General features: G+C 34.3%; 1 protein-coding gene across 1 annotated transcript; it reads left to right on the forward strand.

Moving 5' to 3' along the window:
• The first annotated feature begins 24,075 nt into the window (after positions 1–24,075).
• Positions 24,076–25,747, forward strand: LOC121975183 (protein TIFY 10a-like). The gene is made up of 5 exons (XM_042526647.1): positions 24,076–24,284; positions 24,589–24,772; positions 24,921–25,120; positions 25,209–25,266; positions 25,350–25,747. Exons 1-5 carry the CDS (start codon positions 24,155–24,157, stop codon positions 25,486–25,488), a joined length of 711 nt encoding a protein of 236 aa, XP_042382581.1. The 5' UTR covers positions 24,076–24,154; the 3' UTR covers positions 25,489–25,747.
• The last annotated feature ends 1,535 nt before the right edge of the window (positions 25,748–27,282 follow it).

The following is a 27,282-nucleotide window of genomic DNA, read 5'->3' on the forward strand; positions in this document are numbered from 1 at the left end:
GCCCAGACCATGCCACGTCAACAATAGATAAAATTCACCAGAGCACTATAAATAAAGCTCTGATTCAGTCAGTTTAATACAACACTTTCTTTATACTCGAATTCTTTCCTGTTCTTTACTGTTCATGAGCTATCAACGTTTTGTACGAGACTTCTCCACCTTTGACTTATGTCGAAGAAGAAGTCGACATATAGAGCTTCATTTATCTTGGATTAGCAATCTCCCCAGTTACAAATAAAGTAAATCATTTGTGTCTCGTCAAGAACGGATTTAGGATTTAGAAATGTACTCAGCTGATCTTGAGTTAATTGAGTAGGCTAAGAATTTCATAGAAAGGTTAGAATTTATTTCGCACGATTATGATATCATCTCGTTGCAGAAGAAAATTTCATTATTGAACCTGAAGTGAGAATGCTGCGGTTAAAATCTAAATCTATTAGGTAGGCGGAGATAAAAATTATATTATTTAAATCAGAGTTTTTTTAAAATTTTATTTAATTAAATTATAATCAAACTGAATATATAGATTGATTCGGGGATCTAAAATGACTTAGCTATGTTTATCGAATATTTTTTTCTCTTCTTTCTCCACACAGTAGCTACTGCTACTCTCATCGCCAGACTTATGTTTTTTTACCTTTCTTTCTTTCTTCTTCTCTCTCCTCTGCTCTATTTTTCCTCTCTATTCGTCATCGACGATAGCAGCAACCTCGTTTTTTTCCTTTCTTCCAGCCATCGAACTGCATCCTTTCCCTCTCCAGCTCTCCTCTTCTCAACGGTAGCAGCCCTATATTGTATTTCCTCCTCGAACAGTCGTTTCTCAACAACAAAAGTAGCACCTTGATGCCCTCTTTCAACCATAACAGCAGCCATCTTCCGACCGGCCGGCCAACAGCTCAACAAGTTTCTTCCAAGTTTCCTTTACCCAAGTAACTGGTTTCAATTGTCATTTTGTTTAGCAAGAGAAACAATAATGTTCTTCTCTTCTTTCATTTAGTTTCTTTTATTTTTCTCCCAATTCACAGCAATTTAGCTCTAATTCTTCTCTCCTTTTTTTTTCCTGGGTGAGTACATCAGCTATATCCACCACTGCTGAATATTGTTGAAGCTGACTGAGGCTCCACTCGTTTCTCTGTTCACTTTTGTTTGCTTGCCATGAGCTGAAGGAGAAGAAACACTAACCTCTTTTTCCTTTTTCTAAACATTTACTTGCGTGAGGAATCAATTTCCCTTGACGTTGTACTTAAGCAGGGTTGGGTTATAGCCCAGGATAGCCCCTGGTTAGCTCTGTCCCTGTGCCTCGTACTTGTTTTATGTATTTTAATTTTTTTTTATTAAAATATTTGTTTTAACCAAAGTCATAAGTTTCGAGAAAGGTATACTTATTTTTTCAGAGCAATTCATCCTTTTTTTGCCGGCTACACGGGACCTACAATTTAGAGATCTATATTTATTATTAGGTGTAACCCATCGTAATCTAGTCTTATGCTTAAAAAATATCATTTAGAATTTTTCAAAAACTCCAAAAAAATTTAATCCTCTTTACTGCTACAATTATAAATAATAATTATTATAATTGTAACAACTATGAGTTCCGTAAATGTTATAATATATATAACAACTATGGTTTTAATTTCATAACTATTATAATACGATGATCGATCGATTCAAAATTTAAATGAAAAATATAAATGAGATAATAATGAAAATAATATTAGAGAATAATTATATCATTTTAAATGGGACGAGAACCCTTTTGATATATATAAAACAAAAACATGGGATGCCCCTTTAATATAAAAGAAAACAAAGGCTTCTTCTTGACTACTCGTAACTCACACCTAGACTCTGCTCTTTGATGCATGTGATGGAACGCTTCGTCACTTTGTTTTGTTGTCAAATAAATGAGATAAGTGTGTGAGAATATTCTTGAACATTGGAAAAAAAAACATGAGAAGCAACAAAAAAAAAAAACTTCTATATATGCAAAGATCTGGCTTGATTTCCTCTGTAGAAAGGGATGAGAACGCATGAACCACCTTTTTCTTACGCTTGTGTTGTTCATGGAATTAAACTCTTTTGTTTGTTTTTTCAAGTACAATTGATTTTAACTTGGAAAATTAATGTCCAGTAGGGTCGGAATTATCCTGCAAATTAAGCTCGGACGCATAAGTGAATACAATTCTCATGAGATAACAAAAGTAAATTAAAACAAAAATTAAGATGAAAAAAATAATTTATATGTGGTGCATATGCATCTATGTGGCACTTAAACTTTTTTAATCATGTAATTTTAGCCCTTCAAATTTTTTTAAAAAATAAATCAGTCATACAATGTTTTTTTACTGATCACTTGTACTCGTCAAATTTTACTAGAAAGATTAATAAATACTACCGCAGAAGGTCATTGTCCCTACCACCGCTACCTCATCTTTAGCGCTCATCAGTGATGATAACCTCCCTAATAGTGAATCGATCGTATTTGTTTCCGGTTGTAGTAGCCCAACCGAGTCTAGTAATGACGCGGCGACATAATGCAACTACGATGCGCCAGCATCTCTTTGGCAAAGATCTCTCTGGGAAGCCACACCTTGAAAACTGTGAAGATGGCCATGGGATTTTGGTTGAACATCGTGTGGGTGATGGACGCCTTTGTACCCCTCTAAAAGGTACGTAGGAGGCATATTTTGTAGTTTTTGTCAATCTTTTCAGAAAAATTTGCCAGAGGGGGTCACAAGTGACCAATTAAAAAAGTTGAATAACTAATTTATTAAAAAAAAATTAGAGGGTCAAAAGTAGACGATCAGAAAAGTTTTAGGATCACGGAGGTAATTTGTCCTACATAATATAATCAGGGGCGGATCCAGCGCGGGGGGGGGGGGGGGACGACATCGACGGTCGCCCCCCCTGCCGATAGTGGAACCTTTAGTATTATGGGATCCTACCGATGGAGATAGAAGATACCACCCCTTGTTCATCGTGATCGCCCCTTCATACTTGAATTCCTGGATCCGCCACTGAATATAATACAATACTTATTGTCATGGATGTACTACACAATTATTCCTATTATAATCTGTCAACTCGTCCTTAGACCAACATAGAGAAGGTAAATCACGGGTAACTATTAATTATTAGTGCAGGTGGTAAGGTATGGAGGAAGGTATGCTCACACACATTGAGTTTTGACTCTAAAATCTTATGTGATAATATATCATTTTAACCGCTACATTACCCCGAGCGAATATCATCTATATTATAACCGTTATGATTTGTAATTGCTATATATATATATATATATATTTTGTAATCAATGTTTATGAGAAATGAAATATTAATATTACAAAAGCAAAATTATAATTACTATCATATAAATATATTCTATTATTATAATACAATTTATTGATATTGATAGCTATGTATATACTATATCAACTATAAATTTATAATTATTACAACATATTTATTTATCTTGATTAGAGTTGAAGTGTTAGTATGGTAATAGATATAAACTCTTAGGGTGCGTTTGGTTCAAGTCATCATGTATAACCTTGGTTATGTGATTACTTGGTTATAGGAAATAAAACATAACCAAATGTTGTTTGGTTCAACTTAGGTAATACAACAAAAACTTGTTTGTTTGAAGGTTTTAATGAATACTCTACTTTAATATTTTACCGTATTACCCTCAGTTACAAAACTAACTATACATATTATTATTATTATTATTATTATTATTTATTAATATTTTTTTACTTTTCTTTTTCTTGTATATTTTTTTACTTTTTTTATGTGTTTTTTTTTATTTTTTTTGTTTTTATATTTTTATATTATTTATATTTATATTTTTTTACATTTTTTTAATTTTAATTTTTATTTATTTATTTTATTTTTAAAATTTTTTTATTTTTTAAAATTTTTTTAAAAAAAATTAAATTTTTAAATTTTTTAAAAAAAATTTAAAATTTTTTTTAAAAAATTTTTAAAATTTTTATTTTAAAAATTTTTTAAACATTTTTTAATTTTTTAATTTTTATTTTTTTAAAAATTATTTATTTTTTTTTAAAAAATAAATTTTATTTTATTTTTTTACATTTTTTAATATTTTTTCTTTTTTTTTTATGTTTTTTCTTATCGGAGGGTATTTTTGGTAAAAAAAATTCGTTAACCCCGGAATCAAGAAAAACTTTAGTTTTCTGAGGTTTTCTGATTCCGGGTTGCATGACCCTTTTGCTGACGTGTCGGGCATGGAACATTACTTGGGAATCATCAAATACCTAAACCAAACAAGGTTTTTGTTGATAACCTTAGATGGATAACCAAGATTATCAAAAATAACCCCGAACCAAACGCACCCTTAGTTGCTACACTAACACTAAAATAATAAAAACAAATAAGAGTAATTAAAAAAAAAAATTATGGTGACAAAAAAAGAAAATCATGCATTGGCACTAGAGCGTTTTAATAAATAAAAAAAAGATATGATTCTAATAAATAAATAAATAAATAAATAAATATGTCCTATTTTTTATCAAGAAATTTTATATAAATCTTTGTAAATATTACTTCATCATCATATAGGCATGCTGATCTAAGCAGAGAAATTAATATGCAATACATTATACTCAAAATATTATACATATAGGTCAGCTACCGACGTCCCATTGCGTTTTCAATTTTTATTTATTTTATATTTTTTTAATCACGAATATATTATTTAAAATTTAGAAATCAATTGTGATGCCGCCCACTGCGACCTGCGCGCAGCATATCAGATTTTTTTTATTATTTTTTTAATATTTCGAATTAAAAAAATTAATATTTTTTTATATAATTCTTTAATACATAAATATATCCTCTAAATATATTATAATACTTCATAAATTTTTAAATTTATTTTATTTTTATTTTTTCTTTTTATTAAATATTATAATTCAATTGAAAAATCTGAACTCTAAAAATAAAATCTTAAAAAAATAACTTAAAAATTATAACTTAATTGAGAAATATCAATCCTAAAATAAAATCTTACAAAAATATTTTAATTAATTTTTTTAATTCAAAATTTTTAAAAAATAATAATAAAAAATAACAGACGATATTATTATTTTTAGATTTTAAATTTTAAAAAATTAATATTTCTATATATAAATCCTTAATATATGAATATATACTTTAAATATATTATAATACATATTTAAAGTTATTTTATTTTTAATTTTTTTAAAAAGAGAAATAATTAAAAAGAAAAAAAATAAAGCTGATATACGTACTGTGCGCATCGCGCATATTCGTTAGGTTGTAATAATAAATATAATAAAAATTTTAAATTAAAAATATGTGTAATGTAATATATATTTCTGTTTGTATATATATTAAAAAAATCGCTTTACGTAGCCTAACCATTAAATAATTTTTTTTAAAAAAAAATAGATGCTAATAGGACGCTTACGTGTGAGCGAGTAATATTTTATTATATTACAAAAGTGGACAGTATTTTTTTTATAAAAAATAAAGTATATATCCTTTTTTAATCAAGAAACTTTATATAAATCTTTGTAAATATTAACTTCATCACCTTGTAGGCATGCTGATCTAAGCAGAGAATTAATATGCAATACATTATATTCAATTAAAATATTATATATACAAAGTTAAGCTACGGACGTCCCATGAGGACTTCGTCCGCCTAACAGCGTGTTTTCAATTTTTATTTTTTGTTTTTTAGTTTTTTGTTTATCTTTGTTTTTACTCACAGATATATTATTTAAGATTTTATAAGTTGAATTATAATGTCTAAGTACACACACAAAAAAATTCAAATAGAATTTTTTTTAGATGTGTTACGTAAGATATGTAAGATATATTTCTCTCTATATATATTTTTAAAAAATCATTTTATGTAAGCTAGATACTAAATCTTAAACTCATTTTTTTTAACATTAGATACTAATGGGATGTGAGCAAGATAATATTTTATATATTATACCACCTTAAGCTATTATCCATTTTTTATGAAGCATAAGCTATATCAATCAATCCATACCAATATATATACGAACCCCTATCAAACTATTCAGCACGGTAGATTCGAGCAAGTCGGTGTGTCCCGGTCCGGTATGACTAACAGCTGAACCATGCCCCGACGGCATTGAGAAGGAGCTGCAATTTAGATTTATGGTCGAAAAATAAAAAAAACATGAAAGAAAGAGGAAGAATGTCCAAGATGACGACATCAACATTGGCGATCATGATCTACAGCTCGAGATTAGTCGTTTGGACTTTGGACTCCACCATTTAGTACAACGCTCAAGTGGTAGCTAGCAAATCACAAAGAATATTTTCATTATCTTTAATTTTCTTAGCTTTCATATATATATATATATATATATATATATATATATATATATATATATATATATTTGTATGTGAGAGGTATTCACACACACGTCATCCAAGTTAACAAAAACCTATTATATATATATATATATATGTGTGAGATTTTTTTTTTAACTAGGTGACGGCATTGATGGGCAATGCGCATGGACACCTCTCACATACGAAGTCGTTTCCGTATGTGAGAGGCGCCCACACGTGTCAGCTCACTAGAAATGGCGTAGCCAAGATTTTAAATTTGGAGGGGCGATTTTTAAAAATTTAGTATAGGTCGATTTTCATCATCTAAAATATAAATCTCGAATGTAAGAAGCTAAAAATGAACTTAAATTTGAAATTTTCGATATTAGTCATAAGTTCTAGTTAAAACAATGATCTGTCGATCCCCAGAGTTTATTGATGAAAAATCATTTGTTAATTATATCGCTTTCTTATAATATTTAGCATTCCTATATCGACGATGACATATGACGCAGTAGAGGCTGCAGTGTGTGTAGGGAGAAAACTCAGAAAAGAATGAAAGAGAAAATTTTCTCAAAATTACCATAATTTGTTTTAAACTAATCAAAAATCTTAAATTTGGTTCAATCATAACTTGACCAAATCAATCCCATTTTAAACTAATGTAATCATTATCTCTGCGTCTACCCGTTGGATTTAGTTCAAATCCGCTCCAATTTTAATTTAGCGCTCCCACTTCGTATTCTACATTTAATTTATCCATTTATTATGATATATCTTATTTTTAAAATTCAATATTTAACATTGCAAGCCGCAATATTTTTTTCCGTAAAAGTGGTACCAATGGATAGCTTAGGTTAAGGGTTTTCCAAATATGTGATTAATTTTAGTTTCCGATGACAAACAGCGGTGAATCAATAGGTCAAAATAGCAGTGAGGACTTTTCAAATATATACTATTAATCTTTTTTTTTTTAATTTCGGAGGGGGTGTTCTCATTCGCTCCTCACAATCACCGGCATCACTCAGGCTATCAAAGCCTTGCTTTATATATATATATATATATATATATATGATATACTGCCCGATGCTTCGTGCATGACCGTGAGTGACGCGCATAAGTAGCATTGCCAGCTCAATTTTTTTACAAAAAAATATTTCTTTTATTCTCTCTCCCCTTCCTCCTATTATTCAAAATGGTGACAAAGGAATTTTCCCAAATGTAAATTTCCCTCGCTCTCGATTCTTCCTTCGTCGTAGTCTTCTGTTGCAGCTCGCCGCTTCCAGGCACATAGCTGACAGCTGAACTTGTTCTCGAGCTGGCTAAAGCTGCCCAAATTGCGCGTCAAACACATAGTTGACGCTGGTTTTGAAGGCACCACTCTCCATTCTCAATCATAAGCCTTTCTACTCCACTGTCTGTTTTTCAGCTCTTAACAATATTTTTTAGCTCTGATATATCCTAATGCATAAGTCCTAGCTACTTTCTTACCAATTTTTGCTTATATAATTTACAAGGAACTTGCCAAACATTAATTCACACATTTCATAACCAATGATAATTTGTTTCATTTTAAGTTATAATTTCCAACCGTGATCATAATATATAATAGAAGGATTTATGCTACAACGTACAAGGGCGACGCCTACTACAATGCCTACAACCACTTGGGCAGTTAGTTGTTATACGTTGTAGCAGCTACTTCGATGGTTAGCTGTTACACATTGTAGTAGCTAAATGTTTAAATAGCTGCTACAACGTGTAGCAGTTACTTAGTAAGTCATTTTTTTAAAGTTGTAATTCCATCTATTCTTAATATATACGGTTTATACGTGATTCTAAATGATCTATTAAATTAATATAGAGGAAAATATATGTTATCTTTATTGGACGTCCTGGGTGTTAAACTGTTAATTAATATAGCTATTACAACGTTGTATCAGCTACTTGGAATGTTAGCTGCTACAATGTTATAACAACTATTTGGAATGTTGGCTACTACAACATTGTAGCAGCTACTTCGATAGGTGATTGCTACAACGTTATAGCAGCTAATTCAATGGTAGCTGCTACAACATTATAGTAGCTAATTCTATAGCCATCTTCTACAATGTGGTAGCAGCTATTTCCATAGTTAGCTAGTACAACGTTGTAGCAGCTACTTTGACACTTCAAACAACATTTTCTTACCTTTTTTTTTTGCTATATAATTTGTAGGAAACTTGTCAATGTAGTAGTTTCCTGATTGATAGATGATACACATTGTAGCAGTTACAACTTGTAGTAGCTATTCGACAGTAGCTGTTAAGGGTGATCACGAATCGGGTTGGTTCGATTATTGGGGCAAAAATTATCCTGCCCTATTAGATTAGATAATGCAATATCAGGACCCTACATCTGACCCCATATCTGGCGATTCTTATGCATCAGATATCCGACGAATTATCAGTTATTTAGATATCCAACCCTATATCCAATGAAATATAAAATATAAATACAACAAAAAAGTAAAATATTTTAAAATGGTAATAGATATTACTCATTACACGTTGTAGCAGCTAATCGGCAGTAGCTACTACAACGTGTAGCAGCTTATCGACAATAGCTGCTATAAGTAGGGGTGATCGCAGATCGGGTTGGTTTGATTATTGGGGTAAAAAACTATTCAGCCCTACTAGATCAGATAATGCAATATCAGAACCTTACATCCGACCCTATATCCGACGGAGTTTTTTTTTCAGTTCGATTTGGGTCGGTATGAGCGGATTGGTTGGTTTGGCGGGTTGACTGCTCACCCCTAGTAGCTGCCACACAATATAGCAGCTACTCTATAATAGCTGCTCCACGTTATAACAGCTATCCTATATTAGCTGTTACACATTGTAGCAGCTATTTTGACACTCCAAACAACCTTTGCTTACCAATTTTTTATTATATAGTTTGTAGGAAACTTTACAAACATTATTTCCCACAAACCATTCGATGGTAAGTCTTTTCAATATAAGTTGTAATTTTCTCTAATCCTAATATATATTATCATGCACGTCCGGAGAAAGTGAAAATATATTGTGTAATTACTATTTTATCCTCATCGACCAAAGTTTTAACCTATAAACTGGGTGTGCGATAAATATTTTGAAAGAATTTCATTGAAAGTAGATCGGTGCCCCATAGTGTCTTTGTCAATTAATCTCATCGCGACGACTTGTTTCTCCTCCGAAGCTTTGCCTCCATCGTAAGTATCTCGTTAGGCTTGAATGTTTTGATTCTTCTCCTGTTGTTTAGGGCTTTGATTTTTTAGGATTTTGATTCTTCTCCTAGCTGCTACAATGGTGTTTAATGATTATAGGTCCTTGGATTTAAAATTTACTTTTAGGGAATAGAGGTTTTGAAAAAAATTTGTAACATTGTAGCAGCTACTTGACAGTAGTTATTACAACGTAATTAAACCCTAATGACCGATACAACATGGTTATACCCTACAATCCTTATTAGATTCTCATTATTGTAGTAATTACTTTACCGTAACTACTACAACGTGATTGGTAGCCATGTTGTAGCAGCTACTAATCACATTATAGTAGCTAGGAGAAAATATAGACATTGTAATATATTATATCATGATTAAAAAAATAACAGTGTAATAATGTATCATATTATGGTTGAAAACTTACAACATTGTAATGAATCTAAATGATTATCACTAAGATTTAATGTATTTATTTGACATAATTAAATGGCGAATCAGAAAATTTCTACTTCCCATGCATATTGTAAGAAAGTATATTGGAAAAGTAATTACCCTCACTTAAAGACTTAAAGGCTTTTTTATCATCATTAGACATAAATGACTTGGGTCGTAGTCATGCTTGAAATTGTAAATATCCAAAGCCTTATATAAAATATGTTTGACAATTGGGACATTTGTAGGATAGGTGGCGCCGATAAAGGGGGCGTTGAATATCAGCTCGGCACTTTTCGCTTCGATTTCGTTGTTCTTTCTATCAAAGTGTTAGTTGTAGAGGAATATAATAAAAACTTAAAGAAAAGAATACTCACAAAATTTACTTAATTCCCAACTCCCCAGGGTCAGAACATTTAAGGCCTAATCACGGGAGGCGCCCATCCACTAGTGGTCTCATTTCCGAAACTCTGGAGGTGGAGAAACCCGTCTTATTATTTGCGATACAAGAACAAATAATAATAAATTAAGTACAACTTGTAATAAACAAACGAAACAAAAGATAACGGCCGATTTGGAAGTCTTGAGAGCGGCACACCCCCTGGAGCTTCCCCAGTTGCAGAGCTTCGCAGCGTAGCTTTCTGAGCACAGAGATGGAGAGTAGATTAAAGAAGTTATCTTGAATGTAGAGACTTTGTCTCCTTTTATAGAGTTTGATCATATATATCCTTATCTGGATGAACTTATATCTAGATGAAGTCATATCTGGATCAAGCCTTATCCACATCATCTTGCTTATCCTTATCCTCATCCAAATTATAAAGATGAATAAGATCTTTTATCACATTATCTTCTATGTCAACATTTCACAACTCAATAATTTGGACCGAACCTAGTTGGTTTACTAAACCATTGGTTCGATCTACTGAATCAGTTTGGGTCCGGTTTGACTCGAGTCAAGTCTAGTTCACCTATTTGCTTTTGTTTGCTCTCTGTTTTGCTTCCAATTCTAGGTTCTTGCAAAACAACTATACAAACACAAACAAACAACCTAGCTTATATTTGTAAGTTTACCTGATCTATTAGACTTACATTTTACTTAGAGGTCCCTTCTCCATGTCTACCACCTAAGGGTCAATCCCTTAGGATCAAATTGCACTCCTGTATGTCTACCCGACCTACTAAGCTTTATGCTTAAACTATATCCAAGACTTTATGATTACTTAGGGTTATCTTTCCCTAGGATTTCCACTGCCTAGGTTCACTCACCAAGACTTCCACCACCTAGGGTTACCTCCCCCTAAGATTTCTACTATCTAGCTTCACTTATCAGTGTTAGAGTGTATACTAAAAGTCTAGATTTTTGTATAAACATATAAGAATCATATTGGTCAAATGCCTACATGTATGCTAAGTGTAGTTGTCTATTTAATTTATATTGTAGATAATATGGTGTGAGGAGACACACAGAAGATGATGTTATCAGATCTTTATAAATTATAAACAGTTGCTCACAACCAAGATGAAATGAGACAAACAATTGGAGTGATTGTAGTGTGTTTAGGTATTAGTTTATCTTGATTAATAAATTACACTAGTACACTATGAGTGTATTGAGCAGGACCAATTGAGGTAGTATCTTTTTATACTGACTATATAAAAGAACAATACCTCTGTTATTATGGAAGTGTGTACTCTTAATCATGATATAATAACAAGTACATATACTTAGTATTCATTTCTTTGATTTATCAAAGGGTGCGATTTAGCTCGTTAAATCAATAGGCCCGATAAGTTGGGAAATGATATTATTTATATGGTGTGTTGTTGATTATAGAATGAAACTGTGTCTTAGTAATCTAGATTGATGATGCCCCCTTGAGGAGCTCATAAGGATTGTCATATAAACCCTGCAGGTGGACTTAGTCTGACATGACGATGAAGTTGAGTGGTACTACTTTTGGAGCTAGATATTAATTACATGAGTTGTCAGTAACTCATTTAATTAGTTGACATTCTATATCTTAAACACAGGGAGATTAACACACTCATGATAAGAAGGAGCCCATATAGTAATATGAGATTGGTGCGGTCGTGCAATAATAACTCTTTAGTAGAATGAGATATTATTGATGAACTCAAGTTGGGTGTTCGGGGTGAACATGGGAAGCTTAAGTTCATCGAGAGACCAAAACCAATTCCTCCTATCGATCCCTGTCGTAGTCTCTTATTTATAAAATCTATATTTACCCAAATCCAACTTCTTACCCACCTTAAGGTGGCCGGCCAAGCCAAGCTTGGAGCCCAAGCTAGGGCCGGCCAAACCAAGGTTAGAAGGGTTCAAGTTATGGCCGACCCTAGCTTGGAGCCCAAGCAAGGGTGGCCGACCACATGGAATTCAAAAGGAAGTTTTATTTTGTAAAATCTTTCCTTTTATAGAGATCCATTAAAAAGATTTAAAAGGATAATTTTAATATAAAATTTTCCTTTTTTTAGATTGGTCATAAAAGGAAATAAAAGGAAGTTTTTATTTTGTTGAAAACTTTCCTTTTATGTTGATTTTAAAAGAGAGTTTTAAATTTTAAAATCTTTCTTTTTATAGCTTTCTACAAAGGAATAAAAGAGATATTTGAAATCTTTTCTTATTTGTAGTTATCTATAATGTGAAAGAAAGATTTTAATTTTTTGATAAAATTTTCCTTTCTTGAAACCATATTTTATTTTAAATCTTATCTTTTATAGATATCCATAAAAAGATTTAAAAGAGAGATATTTTAATTTACAAAACATTCCTTTTAGAACTATCCACAAAAGGGATTTTTAAAAGAGAGATTTTAATTTTTGTTTAAAATCTTTCCTTCCTTGGAGAACAAACATGTGGCCGGCCATGACAAGAAGAAAAGGAAGTTTTAATTTTTTGTTTTAAAACTTTCCTTTTTAGTCATTAGCAAGGAATATAATGAAGTTTTAATTATATTTAAAACTTTCCTTATTTGCCAAGACCAAAGAATATAAAAGAGAGGGTAGAGGTGCCTCACCTCATAAGAATACATCTTCTATTCCTCTCCACTCTTCCTTGGTGATAGTCGGCCCTTACTCTTTCTCTCTTCTCCTTTGTTTTCCCTCTTGGTGGCCGGCGACATACTGGTGTGGAGATCCATTGATGGCCGGTTGCTTGAAGGAGAAGAAGAAGAGAAGGAGGTTCTCTTGTCTAGCATCCCTTGGAGGAAAGTTGGTGGCCGAACTTCATCATCTCTTGGAGAAAGTTGGTGGCCGAAACTTGAAAGGAAGAAGAAGGCTTGGGTGGATTCTCATATTGGTAGATCGTTGCCCACACGACGTCCGAGATAAGAAGAGGAATACAATAGAAGATCAAGAGGTCTGTAAGTTATAAGAGGTATAACTAGTTATTAGTTTATGCATCATAACTAGTTCATCTTTTGTATAGATCTTGAAAAACCAAACACAAGAGGTTATCGATTTTAATTATCATTTTTGTTAATGATTTTCATTTCGATTTCATGTTTCGATAATGTGTTTCTATTGAGGTCTCTATTGTTAAACCTTGTTTACTGTGAGAAGTTTAAATATTCGATTTCTTTGAAAGACTTTGTTTAGGAAGTGGTGGATGATCACATACCCAAGAAGGCCTAGTGCCTCGCCACGTTTGACCTGAAAGCCGATCTTTGAAATAGATATTTGATTAACTTCTGTAATATGATTTAACTTAGGAAGATCACATCGGTTGAACTTGAAGTAAGAATGTTAAGTTTCATTCCCAATTCAAGTTTAACTTCTAAAGGGAAAATTTGGATTAATAATGTTAAGCATCGTTTGCAATCTAAATTTAACTTTAGTAGAATACATGGGTAGCTAAGATAGTTCTATGCTTGTACAAATTTTTGTACAAGGGAACTAGGACAATATTCCGAGTAGCAACCAACAATCAGGACTTCTACCATCTAAGGTTACCTCTCTCTAGGATTTTCATTGCCTAGTTTCACTTACTAGAACTTCCACCACCTAAGATTACCTCCCCCTAGGATTTCCATTGTCTAGCTTCACTCACTAGGACTTTGATGATGCAATTGTTCGCTTTCTGCAAGTGTACGAAAATGTCGCAAGTAATATAAAAGATTATCGTATCCACAGGGACTGGAATAAGCACTAGAAATGTTTCAACACGAGTTAGCTAAACAACTAATCAATTGGTTTCCAAAAGCTAAATGTAACTAATGAAAAGTAAACATAAGAATGAAAGATCAACAAACAAGATTATGGGCTATGATAAAGGAATGTTCTAGGAGTTTTGGTTTCTTTGTAAGATTCCTCAATGTAAATGATTTACCAAATCCTATTTCTCAATTGTCCAACATTTATAGAAGGTTATCGGTTCTCTCTTGCAATAGACAACCGACATAGGACTGAAATCTATACCTAAATGTCATCAAGTAGATATGAACTTATGTTGTCCTTACACGGGCTTGTTCCTGTCACGAAGATCCCTCGGATGATCAACACAAGATCGTGCTCCTCAACCCATAAGATATAAAGATTAATCCCTAAATCTATCCTACCCTCTTGAATTATCCTCCTTTTCCCTAAATCTTATCCCTCAAGCGTCCTTACACGGGCTTGCACCTTTCGCGTGCTTTCCTCGGAAAATCGAGTGGGGGATAGTCTTTATAAGATTCATAGGACATTCAAACAATCAATCAAGAATATGAATTAGGTCCATATCACAACAATACATTCAAGATCGAATTGATACAAACAAGACAATATCATAGAAACAAGGAAATGACAAATCCACAAGAGTTTACATCAATTCATCATGCAAATACTCCCTCATCCTAAAACAAGAGATCTACTCCATGAATCGAAGAGAGAAATCCGAAAATATAGAGATTACAAGCATTTTTTGATCCCCCAATCCAAGAAGAGGAGAGAAAGAAAACTTATCTAAGATGAAGCTTGGTCTTCGGATCCAATCCACGCTCCCGGAGTCGATTCCGTTGAAGATCCACCTTTAGATCGCCAAGAAATCCTCCCAAGATGGGAAGGAAAGCCCCAAATCTCGCTCTCTCCGAAGGGGGAGAAGATCCCCTTTCAAATATTGAAGAAGGGTTTAAATAGAGGTGAGGTTTGGGCGCCACACGGCCCCGTGGCACGGCCGTGTGAGGTTCACACGGCCCTGCCCATTCTCCTCTCTGCCAGCCTTGCACGGCCGTGTGTGAGACACGGCTGTGGCAAACATCTCCAATATCCCCTTTACACGGCCGTGTAGATCTACACGGCTTGAACTGTCTTAGCCTCTGGAAATCTGGCATGACCGTGTGATATACACGGCCTGCCTCCTTCCTTGCCACTGAGAACCCCACACGGTCATGTGAGACACACGACCGAGGCTTCTCCTTTCTCTGGAAAACTCACATGGTCGTGTGGTGCACACGGCCTAGGCTCCTTCTCAATCTGGGTTCTTTGGATCCTTGCACGGCCGTGTGAGGTTCACACGACCATGACCTCTTTGTTTCATGCTGCAGCTTTCTAGCCCGTGATCTCCACACGGCCTGGGCAACCCCCAGAGCAGGGCAGTGTGTGGTTCAAGTAGGGCACCTTCTTCCCTTTGCTTTGCTCACAGATTTGGCTTCAAACACGAAATTTTCATCAATTTCGACTCCTGTGTACAGAAAATGCACAAAAGCAGATCTTCGAACAAAGAGAGTAAATATGCTAAAAAGGAAAGCTGAAAGTACGAAAATACATAGATCAAGCATGCGCAAAGTATGTGAATGTGCATCAAAACATGCCAATAAATGTATACAATCTACGCACATCAACAATCGACCTAGGATTGATTGGGGTTTGATCATTATTTTGATGTATATGTTAAAGAGTTTAAGTTAGGTTTCCTATTGGCTTGATATGTGTTTGAGTCATGCAAGACTTGGTGAAACACACATGAGGAGCTTGGTGCGGTTAAGCTTTGGGAAGCTCATCCTATGGCTTGGGTCAATAAGATCGGTGAAGGATGGTGCATCCGAGGGACCGCGGATGAGGAGCAACGGAGTGAAGCTGAAGGAAGCAGACTTCAAGACAATGTGAAGGATGGCACAGAGAGGAGCCGCGGGCTCGGGTGCATTTGAGGGATGAAGGCAGAGGAAGAGGGCTTTAAGGGCGACTCCGGAGAGAATGAGTGTGAGTGTGTAACCGAGACCAGTCAACTGCTGGAAGTAACAGTCGACTGGTCTAGTTGACTAGACTGAGAGCGAATAGAAGTATTCTGTTCACTCAACCAACAATGACTAGTCGACTGGTACTTTTACCAGCCGACCGGTAAGTAGCCGTTGGCACTGCGAAGTAGCCGTTGGCTACCTCCAATGGTAGCACCAGTCGACTGATGGAAGCGCCAGTTGATTGGTATCGAGATAAGTTGATATGATGATCAACTCTCTCCTCTTATTTATAGGAAGATTTAGGACATGAAGGAGGTTATTGATACTTGTTGAAGAACTCCTTAGTCATTGCTCAAAGTTTCCAAAGCCTACTCTCTTCCTCCCAAGCCTAAACTTCATCTTGTAAAAAGGTAGAGATCTTTTGTGAGAGGTTTGCTCCACCAAGAAGGAGAAAGCTCTAGTCGGAGGTTATCGGGGACTGATCCACTAAAGGATCAAGGGTTCGTCCATCTCAAGGACACACCGTGGAGTAGGGGCAAGCAATCTCTGAACCACGTAAAGGAATCGTGTTAGCGTTTATATTCTTGTTTGTCTTCATTGCTTTAGTTTTTGTATTTCCGTTTGTGCACTAACGTTTTGTAGAGAAGCAATCGAATTGGGGGTGACCTAACTATTTAACCCCCCTTCTATCTGACCATCGATCTCCTACAGACTTATCCTTGCCTAACTAAGTTAGGACTTTTTTCTTATTAGTCATCTAGTCCTGACTAGACTTCTCTCTTCCAAACATCAAGTCTTTAGATCAACCTGTGGTCAAACTGACCAGACTTACGTACATTGTCAAACATTAAAACCTTGAATGCTGATTGTACTAACAAAAATAAGATATTTTATCTTTCATAATAAGGAGGTTAGCTTCACAAGAAAAGAAGTTTCACTAATCCTAGGACTCCCAGACTAAGGCAACAAAGTAAATTTATAGCAACATGCAGTCGCCACCCCACTGTATCTTCAACACTTCAGTAATGTGGAATGTACACAGAAGGAACTAGAGAATAAAATTATCAATCTGAGCAAACAATCTTTATCTGCTGAATTTGATATTCTCTTTTACTAATTTTTAATATTATATTTCTTTGTTTGTATTTTATTTACTACTACTAGCAGTATATCTAAATTACCAGTACAATCACTAATTGATTATGTAATGATTTTAAGAATTTAGATATGTATAATTAGTGTAAGGCTGTATACGACTATATGAGCCCATAACTGGGGGGTCATTGGTGTGATGCTTTCATAGAGTTCGAAGTCAGAGGGTCTTGAGGGAATATGTTGGACCCCATGGCTGTTTTGATATGATCAACCAAGTTAGGTTAGGTCATGTTTGATTTTGATCTCTGTGTCTAAGTGTGCAGGAGCTTAGGAGCACAGGAAGTCGAGTGAAAGACGCAGCTGGCGGGAAGGACAGCACGGGAAGGGAGCCAACAAGCTCGGTGTGTCCGAGGGATGAAAGAGCTACGGAAGAGTACACCGGTGGACGAGAAGAACGTACATGACGTTCGAGGGACGAGAAGCCGGAGTGGAAACTTGCTCGAGGAGAAGGCCGAAAATTGAGTTCGGGTGAGCCCCATTTCGGTTGGTTGCAATCACTCAAGCGAATGGAGCAATGGAAGATCCAAAGGAAAGCTGGAGCTATTTATACACTGCAGCATTGAGGGCGCCTTCCATAGTGCTGAGGGTGCCCTCAAACCAGTCAAAGTGACCGTTTCGCATTTGGATAAAACTTTATCCAAATGTCATGCTGGAGGCGCCCTCCATGCTTATGAGAGGCGCCCTCAAGCCAAAAATAGAGTTTCCAGACCCTATAAAAAGGATCCTGGAGCTAGGGAATTAATCATTAACTCTTGTACTAACTTCCTAGCAACTACTTAAGCTTTTATTGTGTAAAAGGATTCTCCGCCTTCAGAGAAGGAGATTCTAACTGAGCTTTTCAATTGTCTTGGATTAATAACCACCTAGGTTGAACCAAGTCAATCCCTGTGTATCTTCTTTAATTTTGCTATTTTATTTTTATTTATTATTGTTGCACCTTAAGAGTTGAAAGAACGAGGAGGATTTTTTTTTTGTTTCAGGCAATTCCCGGCTCGCTGCACCAACAATTAGTATTAGAGCTCAACTGCCTCAGAAGGATTAACCGCTGACTGAAGCATCAAGATCAAGACGATGGCCGATGCAAGCATTCACCCTCCAAAATTTGACGGAGACTTCAGACAATGGAAATGCCGGATGGAAGTATTTTTCAAAATAGATTTTAAAATTCTGTTAATAATGAAATACGACTTTGTAGTTTCAAAAGATAAAGAAGAATACCAATAGATGAAGAAGGAGCAAGCCGACTTTGTGGCGAACGGTAAAAAAGAGTTCCATCTGCTTAGTGTTCTTCCACCCCAGGAGGTCAATCGAATTGGCAGCTACGACTCCGCCAAACATCTCTGGGAGAAGTTCCTAGAACTCTACGAAGGCACCTTAGAAGCAAAGTTAACAAGGCGAGACATTCTCCGAACCTAGCTAAAGAACCTGAGGATAAACAATGGAGAAAAGGTAGCGCAACTCCAAGCACGAATCAAGGAACTGATTACTCAACTAAATAATCTTGGAGAATCGGTAACAAACCGAGACTCAATTTGGTATGCGCTCAACGCCTTCCTGAGAACTTCAGAATGTGCTTCCTTAGTAGATGCTTACTGCATCTCTAAGGATTTTGAGGTAAGTACGCTAGAAAATTTATTTTCTACTTTTGAACTTCATGAATCTCGAATTGCAGAACCTAAAGAAATAGAAAAGTAAATCTCAATATTACCCTAAAAGTCAAGATGGATAATCTGATTCCGAAGCATTGATCGACGAAAATGAAGTGACTCTACTGGTAAGAAATTTCAATAAATTTATTAAAACTAATAAATTTAAATCACAGTTGAGAAAGCAGTATCGAAATAAAAAGACGGTCTATTTCTACAACTGTAATGAAGAAGGGCATATCAAAGATGATTGCCCAAAATTGAAGAGCAAAGATAAGGAAAAGAATAAGAAACCAGCTCGACTTAAACATAACCTCCAAGCCACGTGGGATGATTCATCGTCCTCTAAATATGAAGTCGAAGCCTACACCAGACTTGCCCTAACAGCAAATCACCAAGTGGAAGATGAGACAAGCTCGGAGATGAACATCGATGTAGGGGGAGGATCAGAAGAAGAAAGCTGCGATGAAGGGGGAGTATCAGAAATTGAGGTAAGTGAGGTACGTGCTCTATCTCTTAAGTAGTCTTTTAAGTATATCAAGGTTCTTACAAAAGATTTAGTGAATTCAGAAGAAGAGATTGCTGATTTAAAAAGACAACTAGATAATTTAAATTTTGAAAATGATAAATTAAAACTGCAAATTGAAAGTTTGAAAACAAATGCATGCTTAAAACCAAATAACTCTAAAAAATCAAAACTTAGAATTTATGAAAAGTTAAAATAGTACATTAGAAAACATCAAGGACAACTTAAAAGAATACCTAGAGGATATGTACCCCTAGATATTTAACCAACAAAGTAGGAAGGAACCTATATTGGGTTCTGAAATCATACTTAGTTTATTTTTTTTTAATTTAAAGCTGTCAGAAAAATTAAATATTTAAATTCCTTAAAAGACTTTGTTTAGAAGTGGTTGATGATCCAATAACTAAGAAGGCTTAGTGTCTCGCCACAGCCTAGAAGCGGATTATCGAATTGAATATTTAATTGACAAATTGATTAAGATAATGCTTTTAAATCCTTGTCAATTATTTTAAAATTTCATAACTCATAATTTTTTTTGAAACTTATTTTATTTGTATCATATTTTTTTTATGTGATCAAAGGGGGAGAAATAGATACAGGTTTAGGGGGAGTTAAAATTATATATTTTTTTCTAAAATCAATTTTGTTGCAATTTCTTTTATTGCAAACTATATACTTAAATTTTTTTTTTACTACTTGTCTGTTATTACCCTAACTTAAACTTGGGTTGATGCACATCAAAAAGGGAGAGATTGTTGGACCCCGTAGTTGTTTTGATGTGATCAACCAAGTTAGGTTAGGTCCTATTTGATTTTAATCCCTGTGTCTAAGTGTGTAGGAGCTTAGGAGCACCGGAAATCGAGCGGAAGACGCAGTTGGCGAGAAAGACGACACGGGAAGGGAGTCGACGGGCTCGGTGCGCCCGAAGGATGAAAGAGCTGCGGAAGAGTACACCGGTGGATGAGAAGAACATATGCGACATTCGAGGGACGAGAAACCGGAACGGAAGCCTGCTCGAGGAGAAGGTCAGAAATTGGGTTCGAGTGAGCCCCATTTCGGTTAGCCGCAATCACCCAAGTGAACGGAGCAATGGAAGATCTAAAGGAAAGCTGGAGCTATTTATACGCGCAGCATTGAGGGCGCCCTCCACATTGAGGGCGCCCTCCATAGCGTTGAGGGTGCCCTCAAACCAGTCAAAGTAACTGTTTCGCAATTGGATAAAACTTTATCCAAATGCCACGCTGGAGGCGCCCTCTATGCTTATGGGAGGCACCCTCAAGCCAAAGATAGAGTTTCCAGGCCCTATGAAAAAGGCTCTAGAGCTAGGGAATTAATTATCAACTCTTGTACTAATTTCTTAGCAACTACTTAAGCTTTTATTATGTAAAAGGGTTCTCCTCCTTCAGAGAAGGAGATTCTGACTGAGATTTTCAATCACCTTGGATTAACAACCACCTAGGTTGTAACTAAGTTAATCCCTGAATCTCTTCTTTAATTCTGTTATTTTATTTTTATTTATTATTATTGCACCTTACGAGTTGAAAGAACGAGGAGGGTATTTTTTTTGTTTCAGACAATTCACCTCTCCCCTCTTGTCGGCCCGCTGCACCAACAAAATCAAGCTCCCATGCTTAAAGGGTTTGCACATCTCCTCATTGTTAGTTCTTAAATTTAATAATAGATTCATATATTTTATGCATAAAATTTGATATTTAACCATTTTTATTGTATTGTAGGTGTGGATGTGTGAACATATCAGAATAATGGATCCTTACAAACAACATGCCCTTCCAAGACTCTGCAGATGGAATTGGTTAGACTCTTATGCGGAGACAATAAAGTCTAGGATTGCAAAACTACGTACTGCCACAATAATTGTTAATTTAAGTCCATCAGATTTAGAGACACATCTGCTTTCAAATGATTTCCTATAAGATGTTGTAGAACATATAGATCAATAAATTACTGAGGGGTTTATACAATTAGTTTCTGAGAAAATTCTTGAATAAGTTCCTAAGCAATTTCTTGAACAGGCAGCTGAAACTCAGGAATATACTACAGAATGTGTTCAGGAGAAAGAGTCTTGTACATTTTGCTAAGGGAGGGCAAAATTGTTCATTTAGAGTCTTTGATTGAAGGCAATGTCCAGCTCATTGCAAAGATGAAGACCAAAATTAGTGAGTCAATTGATGTGATTAAAATATGTGCTAGTGATTCAGAAACTACAATAGCTGCTAAGGACAAAATAATTAATGAGAAGGACAGAATTATAACTGTAAAAGATAAAATTATAGCAGAACAAGAGAGAAAAATCAAAGATCTTCAAAGTCAGTTGTTTGTCAAGGATATAGAGACATTATCTACTAATCGACCAATAATAAGGGCAAAGAGGACTGCTACAAGAGAATCACACCCCCACCTATAAAAGAGATTAAGGGAGTGTTCATGGTTAAAAGAATTAAAAAAGTCTACTTCTAAGATGAGCATGAGACATAGATGACCAAGGGCAAAAGAGAGAAAATTATTAAGCATCATATTAAAGTTCAAAAAGCTCCTGTCTCATCTACAGATCTAGGTGTTACATCTTCATCATCTAAACTCTTGTATACGCTTGTCAAACACAAATCTAAAATCATAAAGGTATGATTTAGGTTGGTTAAATATTTTTTCTTTTATTCCTATATTACATATAATTACTCATGGAGAAAACTTTTGTCTATGTATTTATTTAGCAAACGAAGTCATATTTTAAGAAAAATAAAAATGATTTAGTGACAGAGACATTATTGAAACCGAGTCAGTTAAAATGAGTCAAATATTTATTGAGTTATACACTTATTATAATATAAATATATGATGAATTATATTAATACTGGATAAATTATATTAAAATTATTTTCTTAATATATTATCAAACAAATATTTCTATATATATATATATATATATATATATATATTCTAGAATCTCTATAGATGTATATATATATATATATATTCTAGAATCTCTATAGCGTTTTACATCGGCTTAAATTGATCCTCACGTAAGCACCGTTCTCATGTTTTTCTTTTCTTTCCATTTTTTTTAAAATTTATTTCTTTGCCACGTTTTATAACGTGATTCCGTTCCATTCCCACGTTTTATATGCTTTCCATTCCCAAACAAAACGGCCTGTTTTTTCCCTTTGTTTTATACGCCAGGGTCACATCGCTTCGTACGAGACCGAATCGGTCCCATCACGTTACAAACATGGATCATTAAAAAAATGTATATTTCAATATTTATTTTATTTCGCCCTTGGTCGAGTGGACTAAGTCCACCTAACTTTCATGCGCCAATTAAATTTTTCTATGCGGATCTCATAATCTCAGGCCGAGGATATATATTCTTCCTCGAATAAATAATGAACCTGATAAAATGGATCATCTGGATATGGACAGACGACTATAAATAATCCTCAAAATTAATTAGTTCAAAAAAATAAATAAATATACGATATCAATTAAAAAAATAATAATAATTATATATATATATATATATATATATTATTTTTAAAAATTATTTAATAAATAAGTTCAACATATGGATATTTTACATTTTAATATGATATAAAGATATTTTCTATTTGAAAAGAGAGAATATTTTTCAACTTAGTACTTTATACTGCGATGTCTGATATTTTTTAAAAAATATTTTTCATATTTATTTTCTTTATTTTTTTATAACCTATATGTTTAACTATATCCGAATTATCAGAATAAATTAGAAAACGTGATCATGAACAAATATTTTTATAGTTGTCATATTCCACAATAAAGATTAGCATTAAATACCTGATTAACTTACACTAGACAAATTTATTTGTATCTTTTATTTCATTGGTTGTGTTTATATATAAAAAAATATAAAATACAGTAGAATTATAAACAATAAATAAACAACACAAGCCTAATAAATTCAGTTTTACATAATTCAATTTTAGACTTCTACTCCACGGTTTAACATTCTAACATTCTATAGATATAGATAGCATAATTATCTTTTCAGAAGTAAATATAAATAAAATACAAAGATAAAAAATATAATATAATATAAATAATAATTTACATAAGTATTTTTTTTTACTTTATTCATTTGATTGTTATGAATTGGTATAGAGCCTCTTCTCAATTTCTCAAGTAAACTTAGGTAAATTAATGGATAAATTTTTTTAATAGATGATTAATTTAAAAATATTAAGTTAATGGATCTTTTTAATTTTTTTTGATAATGAAAAATTTTTATAGGATGAATAGATGTCCCAAAATTAATATATCATGTTGATATATATATAGAAAAAACGCTTTCCCTTTCCAATGCCCTTATTTATTTGAGTTTTTATTCCTGTCGGCGTAATTTTATTTGTGGGATTTCATGGACGAAATTGAAAATATCTCAGAGTATTGATGAATTGAATTTGCCATTTAATTGAAAGCGAACTTGGTCATCACGTGTCCGAAATGGAAAGCCGGGTCTATAAATTAGAGAAGGCGAAGGCGGTGGGAAGCAACCGAGTCCACAATTATTCGCCGGTGTATTCTCGTGCTCGCTTTTCAAACATTAAGCGATCGAGAGATGGCGGAGGCGGGGCGGAAGCAAGGCCGCACCAATTTCTCCGTCGCCTGTAGTCTCCTAAGCCAGTACATCAAGGAGAAGGGCAGCGTTGCCGACTTAGGGCTCGGGATCGCCGACGACGCCGCTAAAGGTGCGCATTTTTGGTTGTGCATTTGAGTTTTCGGTTGGATTTGTGCGTCTGATCATACAGCTCTGTGATGCTTGTTGGTGTGTTGGGATTCAAATTCATGGAGTCTTTTTGTACAAGGAATGCCTTCGATTGACGTTTCTAGTATTTCCCTTTTACAAAATTTTACTTTAGTTCCGTTCTACTGTTCGAAGATTTTCCTAATATAAGGGTTTTTTTTTCCCTGTTTGTTTTTTTTTTAAAATTTTGTTTCCGTCTGCATGAATTTGTCCTGTCAATTGTTGATCATTCCCGTCTATTCTTCCAGGCAACTCCTCCCAGTCGTTTCGGCCGCCGCCGACCACTATTTGCTTGTTGCCAGGAGCGGACATCTCCAGCGGAGAGGACTGCGATAGGGAAAACGGAAGGGAAGTAGTTTCCCACGATAACCCCATGAAGTTCTTTCCCCAACGTGCCGCCGGCTTCGTCCCCTCTACGTCGGAGGATCCAAGGTCTCACCTTTCTTTCCTTTTTTCATCCCACTCTTCAACCACAGAACAAGAAAGGAATAAAAGCTCTATATCACGGAGCAAGAAAGGAAGCTGGTAACAACGTAACCCTAGACGTGATCTAAGTATTTCTCTGGCTGCTTATTTGCAGGGGGGCAGAAAAATCCCAACTTACAATTTTCTACGGAGGAAAGGTGCTGGTGTTTAACAGTTTCCCAGCCGAGAAGGCCAAGGATCTGATTCGGATGGCAAGCGAGGGGAATTCCACTGCTCAAAACTTTAGCTATGCTCCAACTGTGGCAAGCTCAACATCCCTCTCTCGTCAAAATTCAACCTTAGTCAATCTCTCAGGTAATAAATTAAGAAGAAAAATTCATACTTTGTTCGAACCACTTGAACGAACAAGATATGAATTGGACACTGTTTTGCTGAGCTGCAGATCTTCCTATTGCTAGAAAAGGTTCGCTGCAGCGATTCCTGGAGAAGAGAAAGGATCGGTAGGTAATTCTTTTCTTGCGCTGAAGAGCAGCATGTGTTGATTGTTTCAGCTGGTCTAATCGATTGGACTCCAAAATTTCAGGATCGATGCAAGAGCACCATACCAAGTGCCCCCTCCTCCTCAAATGGTCACTTCTTCTAAGAACCAAGAGAACAGGAAATCGTGGTTTGGGTTGGGTCCTAACTTCTCCCCTCCTGGTCTCAGTCTGAGCTCTGAGTAATGGCAGATGGGATTGCTTGAGTTGAATCCATTTTCACACGCTCCTCATCTTGAAGCATATCGTCCCAAATACTTAGATTGCTATTTTTTGTTTGTTTTTGAGGAAGTTGTCTTCCTTTTCTAACAAGCTGCATCAATGCCATCACTGGCGATTTAGATTGCAGTGTGTGTGTTTTTGCTTTTGAAGTTGCAGCTCATGCTGCATATTGGAAATGTAGTAAAGAAACATGAAATATATGTGATCAGTTTCTGTTTGAAAACGATTTTTTCTTCTATTATGATGTGTAATATTGATGGTAAAGTTATTGTCGTATTATCTTATAGTCATACTGAATCTTTTTTACGTAATTAAATTTGAATCTTGATCCCCTATTATATTTTGATATAATCAAAGTAAAATAAACTAATACAAATTTTTTTTTCCAACTAAACTACTACACTTGACTCCTTGTTTTGCCTAAGTTCCAGTTCTATTTCTTTGTTTCAATATTTGGTTTTGTGGTCTTACAAACAATTAAAATTTGGTAAGTTAAACTGAAAAAAGAAAATATTATTTTATTTCCATCGTAATTAATTAATACCAGTTGCTCAAGGCATATTTAGAATTAGCTGAACATGAAATTCATATTGACTAATCATTTCAACAAACACTTGCAAATATCCAAATCAATCTTCTGAACAAACTCATATTAATAATATGTTCTGACAGCAATGCTCTTCCATTGTCTGAAAAACATCCCTCTTTTTTGTGACTGTTGCCACAGTCTTACTGATGACCAACCTTAGTAAACTTTCAAGCACCCACCCAAAAAATTTGATTTTTTATTTTAAAGATTGAACTCTGCTTCCTAATGGCTTTTCCTAAGACTCAACAACCATGCTTGACAATGACTTTAAACCTTCCCCTTTGACTCGAACCATGAGCATCACAACACTGCAGCAGAGTCAACCAATTTGTACAACACCTCCAGAAACCTCCTCCATGTGTTTAAAGACCTCATGAATTTAGCTGTCTTTGAATTTTTTTTATATTAGTGCTTCACCTCTGGCCAATTCGGGTCAAAGTTTGGTGGTGTGCTGTGTTTCCACTGAATGGTTTTTTGGGTAAAATAACTCTCAGAAAGTCGAGTATGCTGAAAAAGGGGGAAATTTTCTGCAAATCTTCCGCAAAAACACGGAAGGCATTAATATCTGTGATATAAAAAGATGTAGGTTGTGACTACGCTTCTCGTGCTACGTTGAATTTTCGGTTGGCATTCATATCTGTGATATAAAACGATGTAGGTGCCTATCCTTCTTATCCTACGTTGACGTTTTATTAAAAATGGAAAAATTTGAGCACAGTCTTCATTGCTAAGTAAAATTTTTGATCATACAATTTAAAATTTTTTATTTTCACTTTCTAATTAAATATATTTATATAATTATCTTTGATATTTTTAATATAAAAATTTAAAAATGAATATAATTCCTCTTAAATTTAATACATTAAATTATAATCTAATATATTTTTTATCAAAGCACGATTCTTTTTCCAACTTAATTAATTAGATGGAAAATATACTAGATTTTCTTTAAATGATACTCAATTGGATGGAAAATATATTAGGTTTTCTTTGAACGGTGCTAAATTTAGAAGGAATTATATTAAGTAGGAAAAAAGTCGTACTCAGTTTAATAGAAAATATACTCAATTCTAATTTAAAGTGCTGAATTTAATAGGAGTTATACCCGTTTTTAGACTATTTGTATCTAAAAATATAAGGGACAATTTTGATAGAAAATATACTTTATT

Source organism: Zingiber officinale, chromosome 4B (assembly GCF_018446385.1).
Source record: "Zingiber officinale cultivar Zhangliang chromosome 4B, Zo_v1.1, whole genome shotgun sequence".
NCBI classification, from domain to species: Eukaryota; Viridiplantae; Streptophyta; class Magnoliopsida; order Zingiberales; family Zingiberaceae; genus Zingiber; species Zingiber officinale.